The following is a 6,014-nucleotide window of genomic DNA, read 5'->3' as shown; positions in this document are numbered from 1 at the left end:
ACTCAAACTTGAAGTCGCCACCAGACGTCGACGTTATCGCGAATTACCAATTTACCACCATCTGACATATCGTGATGTCGATGATGAACTTTTACAGCAGAGGGATAGTGAGATAGGCGGTGACGGTAGGTAGAGTGAGATAGCGATAATCGTGTCATACACCTGGTTATCTTATCATCATTTTCTTTTAAACACCCTATTCATCGTTTACTCAGTTAAAAAAAATTAAAGTTACAATACTTATAACAAGCCATTCCTCGTAAAATATATAGCACATTGTAAAATGATGATTTTCTAACCTTTTCAGCGTGGAAAGAATACATGAAACCGGGAAATTTGAAGATAAATTCTGATTTGTCTAGAAAATTTGAACGAATTTGATGCCAAAAAAACAGAACATCCTCATTTTACTCGCTGCGCCATCTGGTTGTAAATCCAACGTAAATTCATCAATTGTTGCCTCTGTTCTTGAAAAGTTAAAGATCAACCCTAGTGTTCTACGCATATAAACAAACGCTGAAGGCCGGTTTTTGCGTATCATTCGTTTCTTATCAACTTTTTTTTTATTGAATTATCAATTCTCTTCTATTATTCTTTTCGCTCTGCTCCCAACCAAGCATTCATGTAGTTTTGCATTTTTTATATTTCCTCTCAAACATGTATCTCCTGTCCGAAACAGAATATTTGCGATTCGTATACGTGTGTTGTGTGTGAAAAGCCGGTCGTGCCAAAGTTTATTTCATTGAATTGTGAACGATCGCTACGCGGCAGTCACATAATTTCAGTCTGCTCATTCGTTCCCAGTGTGTTGGTCTGAATCTTCTGGAACACAGAATTGGATGAAACTCGAAATGGCGACCATCGCAAGGATTTTTACTTCCCGTTCCAGCAACCTGGTTAAGGCAGTTCACGCGAATCATGTACGATTCTATTGCGCCGGTATGTTTTCGAAACTCAACTATAAGCATGGCTGAATACAAATTGGCTTTTTGCGTAAGCAGATTGCAGAGATTTAATATTATGTTTTTCACTACCTAAAGACGACTTGCTAGCGTTGTTAGTCAGTTCAATATATTTAACTTAGCCGGTTACGTAACTAGAGTTCAAAGTGCTCAACAGGTTGTTCGCGTTTCCTTCTGTTTATCACTACTGTAACTACGAACAGAAAACACTGAAAGTATTTTGTTTTCAATTAGTGAGTAAGAACATTCCGTCAATCAATTGCCGGGAATGAAACGTTCATGTTCGTGTTGGTCATTTTAGTACGTTTGATTTACTCGTTTGAAAAAAGCGAAAAAAGATTGCATTACTGTTGAAAACACAATAAAAATAATTTACTACAAATTAACATTACTGGTCTTTATTTTTATAGCATCGACCCAGTCCCTGGAATTCATTAAGACTGAGCTAGTCGGCGAGAAGAAAAACGTAGCACTGATTACGTTAAACCGCCCGAAAGCCTTGAATGCGCTGTGCAATGGATTGATGAACGAAGTTAGTCAGGCACTGGAACGCTTTGAACGTGATGACAGCGTTGGGGCGATAGTTATTACTGGAAGTGAAAAAGCCTTCGCTGCTGGTGCCGACATAAAGGAAATGCAGCCTAACACCTACGCCAAGTGTATCACTGGCAATTTCTTGAGCCACTGGACCCGTGTCGCTCAGGCTCAGAAGCCAGTGATCGCTGCTGTTAATGGTTACGCTTTGGGCGGAGGGTGCGAGTTTGCCATGATGTGTGACATCATCTACGCTGGGGATAAGGCCAAATTCGGTCAACCGGAGATTGCCCTAGGAACAATACCTGGTGCTGGAGGCACTCAACGCACAACACGCGTTATGGGCAAGTCCAAGGCAATGGAAATGTGCCTGACCGGTAACATGATTACTGCGGAGGAAGCTGAACGGTCTGGCCTGGTTAGTAAGGTATTCCCAGCTGATAAAGTTGTCGACGAAGCCATCAAGTTGGGAGAGAAGATTTCTACCTTCTCGCCTCTGATTGTGCAGTTATGCAAAGAAGCCGTCAACACAGCCTATGAAACTACACTTAACGAAGGATTGAAGTTCGAAAGACGTCACTTTCATGCCACCTTCTCGACCAAGGATCGTCTCGAGGGTATGTCTGCCTTCATTGAAAAGCGTGCTCCGAAGTTTACAAGTGAATAAATCCTGCCTGTGTATATGTTTCAGCCATTGTCATTATTGTAACTCAGGATATAATGTGCTGATCAGTCATTGGATGAGCAGATTTATACAATGCATTTATTAATCCTTAAAATGATTGATTTATTGTAATAATAAAAAAGAAGTTTTTTTTAATTAAATTAATTTTCATATTCTTTTTTATATCACAACAAAAACACGATAGGGGGATATCATTTAATGACCTTCTGACGCTCGATACGTCCGAAGTAACAAAGCAACCAATACAACACGAAATCGGTCATTTTGAGTTTTTGTCATTTTCGGGTATTGATATCGTTTTTAGTTCAATTCAACGAGTTATAAAACTAATGATCTGCTTTTAGCACGAAGTGCAAGTATTTGGATCGTTGTTCAGTATTTATTTTCAAATTCTCATCGTGCAACGTTATATTACCAATGTACAAAGCGGTCAGTAAAAACGCCCAATGTAACATTTTTCGCTCAAAGGCTTGCAATTTCAAACCAAAATCACATGACAACAGTTGCGATTGGTTTTTCAGAGTTATTATTGACTGTTAGTGGTAAAAGTAGTGATAAAGATTGATTCCTTTTGAAACAATTCGCGTAACAATATTCCGATCTTCAACTCCGTTTTTCTCGAGTTGATGTGAATGGTACATAGGACCTTTCCAAAAGTTACGCGAGAATTCCTCAATGGTTAAGTTTTTATGATATATATTATGGTTATTATTATGAATATGGTTTTTTCATCAAATATAATTTTCTATATATCTTTTTCTAACTCGAGAACAGTTAGTGTTAGAATAAAAATGTCTGTATAGTTTTTCATGCAGAATTTTTCAAAGTGTTGGAATTTCATCAATTCCTAGGATTTATTATTTACATTTGCGTAAGATAATCCATGCACCACTAGTCGTCATAATGTCCTATGATCCTCTCATCTCTGCACGCTAATAACCTTTTGTTTACATCGAGTACCGTTATCTATTATCCATAGAAACTGCGTATTAATTCGTGATCAAATTCACTAGACATTAAAATTCGTACAAAAGAAGTGTAAATTATTGCATGTAATTGGATAAAGTATTTAGTATGATTCCTTGCTGTGGTGGCTGAGAGCAGACATACGTCCACAAATTGCAGAATGATCGATAAGGATTTAAAAAACAATAAAGTATTTTACTACGCCTCCAATACCCTCTGAAAATTCTCCGAACTATGGCAAAAAAGATTTTGTATTGCGCTTCCGACTAAACGTGAATCTGAGATCCAGAGTGAAGATGAATCGGCATCTGCTGTGATCAATCATATTCCGGAGTGGGCAAAGATCTGCACTCAACAAAAAAGACGGGTGGGTAATGTCGGGGACATAACCGAAGTGACGTAGGACTATACAAAGGGGACAGCTTTTGTAAAATATATATTTAAATATATTGTTTTATTATCTTCTCCTACGCGAATACCTACCTATCTACCTGAAAAATGGATTAGTTTACTGTTTACTCTTTATGAATATGTTGATGGTTCTGAAAAGAACCTTTGGTGTTGTGTTTTTGTTATCACTCGATATTCCCATCTTTTTCGGTTAAACCTTCCTGTTTAGCTATTGCGTTTGCCACTCGCCACAGCTTTCACAGTTGGAAAACTTCTTCCCATCCAGCTTGTGACATATTGTTCAGTAAATTACATTTAATGCGACGTGCCGGAGAAACACTTTGCCACTCACTGAAACTAATTGTTGCTTTGATGAGCGCCGAACCGAAGCTGCTCTGTTCTTGATGCGGGTTTTCTAATTGTCGTGAGCAGCTTTGCAACCCAACTCGACCACTCCGACGGCCGAAAATCTATAATCGCTGTTAGGTATACTGGTGCTCCGGCACCAATCCGTTCGGTCTAGTTACCCTTGCGGAGCAATCAGTGAATGCGACCAACAGGGAACTGGAGATCTGCACGGTTCGAGTGAGACTTTGCCTTTCCCTTAACTTGTCCTTCTTTGTTACGTTCACGATGCCGATGCCGTACAACCACACGGGTTTACGGTTTGAAAGAAAATAAGATATTTTTTTGGGGTCCGCGTGTTTTATACTCTAGCGGTACACACTCACAGGATAGGGACAAATCGGCAGACTCAGCCAGAGGGGCGAGTCCAACGAGACGAACGAATGAGCGTTAAAAGGGAGTGATGACAAAAAAATACATTCATTACGATTTGTTCGCTCGTTGGATTCACATGCAGGCTAAAAAGGGTCCTTTTCAAGATCACAAAATTATCTTCAATTAAAGAGTTTTTTGTTTTGTTATCACTCGATATCCCCATCTTGTTCGGTTAAACCTTTCTGTTTAGCGATTGCATTTGCCACTCGCCACAGCTTTCACAGTTGGAAAATTTCTTCCCATCCAGCTTGTGACATATTTTACAGTAAATTACATTCAATGGCACGTCGCATTACCACCACTCAGTATCGGATTGGAGGTAATTTTAACCTGTAATTGAACATTTGCGATGACAGTGGTACAGTGTCGACTTTCAATGTGGGGTAATAATTTGGACCCCGAACTCTATGTTGTCCGACTAAATATGTCGCATTACAGGTCCGTCCAATTAGCTAAATGTCGAGATAAGTGTAAATTACTGTACTTTCAATCTAGAAGCAATTTAAGAATTGGTGAAAATCAATAAGCTTAGAACAACTGCCAAATTCACATACTCATCTGATCCTGGCAAACAAATGATGAAAAAATCAATTTGTGTTTTATTATTATTTTGGATAATGTTTTAGAAAGCATTGAACTGTATTTCCTAAACTCTTTTTTGGAAGGTTTAATGGCCCTGAAAAGCGCCTTGTTTTATGTAATGGTTCCAATTTAGAAAACTTAGTACTCGTGGTTTTGAAAAAAAACCATTTCGAACGCCCTCGATGCCGCCTTGTTCTGGATTGCCACCAAAGCAGTTTGTATAAAGAACAAACTTTTTTCTTCTGCTACCAGCTGCCGTTTTGCGATTGCGTTTGCCACTCGCCACTCGCTGCAACTGCCTGTTGTCTTGATGTCCACCGAACCGAATGTGTTCTGTTCCGAATGCGGGTTTTCTTATCGTCGCGAGCAGCTTTGCCAGCTAACTCGATCACTTCGGCGGTCGAAACTATATAACGTCGGCTAGGTGGACTGGTGCACTGGTACTAACGCGCTCGGCCTAGCTACCCTTGCGGGGAACTCCAGATCAACACGGTTCGAGCGGGATTTTGCCTTTCCCTTCACTTTTCCTCCTTTACCATGTCCAGACATGGCTGCTTGGGTTGGTTTGTTGATGTGTTGTGATGCGAACCGATGTGGTGAACAGTTTGAATGAGAATGATCGTTACGGCAGCGGAGCGGGGATTTTTAAGCTTACTGGCTGGCTCGAGAATAACGCATGTGTGAGACTGCGACCAATGTTTCGTTCATTTTTTTCTTTTTCCTTTCCAATCGTGCTTCATTCTATTTCGCTGCTGCTCTGGTTGCCCGTTTTGGTCGGTACGATTTGAGGAGCACAAAATGGACCAATCAAAAATGGGCACATAGTGCATTTTGACAATGCTTGATATTTCACAATTATTCAATTATTTATCTCAAGAAAAATGAAATGTTATACGTTATGATAGATGCGTAGATATATTTCCTATCAATTGATGCAAAAACCTTTGCGATCTATTGAGAAATGCTCGAGTTATAAGCGTTCCAAATCTTGCATTTTTTCCTACTTGTTCAGTGCCTAGATTTCCGTTTCACCCCCTATATCTTCCGGTTAGACGTAGTCCTACGTCAAAAAATGAATTCACTGAATACCACCTCAAATGAAAAGATCTGTTAAG

At 39.6% G+C, this 6,014-nt stretch overlaps 1 protein-coding gene across 1 annotated transcript; it reads left to right on the top strand.

Annotated features, from left to right (window-relative positions):
• Positions 1–553: 553 nt before the first annotated feature.
• On the top strand, positions 554–2,321 carry LOC129767488 (probable enoyl-CoA hydratase, mitochondrial). Its single transcript, XM_055768457.1, has 2 exons — positions 554–939; positions 1,373–2,321. Exons 1-2 carry the CDS (start codon positions 840–842, stop codon positions 2,161–2,163), a joined length of 891 nt encoding a protein of 296 aa, XP_055624432.1. The 5' UTR covers positions 554–839; the 3' UTR covers positions 2,164–2,321.
• Positions 2,322–6,014: the final 3,693 nt, after the last annotated feature.

The sequence above is a fragment of the Toxorhynchites rutilus genome, chromosome 2 (assembly GCF_029784135.1).
Source record: "Toxorhynchites rutilus septentrionalis strain SRP chromosome 2, ASM2978413v1, whole genome shotgun sequence".
NCBI lineage: Eukaryota > Metazoa > Arthropoda > Insecta > Diptera > Culicidae > Toxorhynchites > Toxorhynchites rutilus.
This window is presented reverse-complemented; position numbering and strand designations above follow the sequence as displayed.

Coding starts and splice junctions, on each gene's coding strand:
- LOC129767488 (XM_055768457.1), top strand. CDS start 840: ATGAAACTCGAAATGGCGACCATCGCAAGGATTTTTACTTCCCGTTCC. Junction 940..1,372: donor TGTACGATTCTATTGCGCCG/GTATGTTTTCGA, acceptor TTATTTTTATAG/CATCGACCCAGTCCCTGGAA.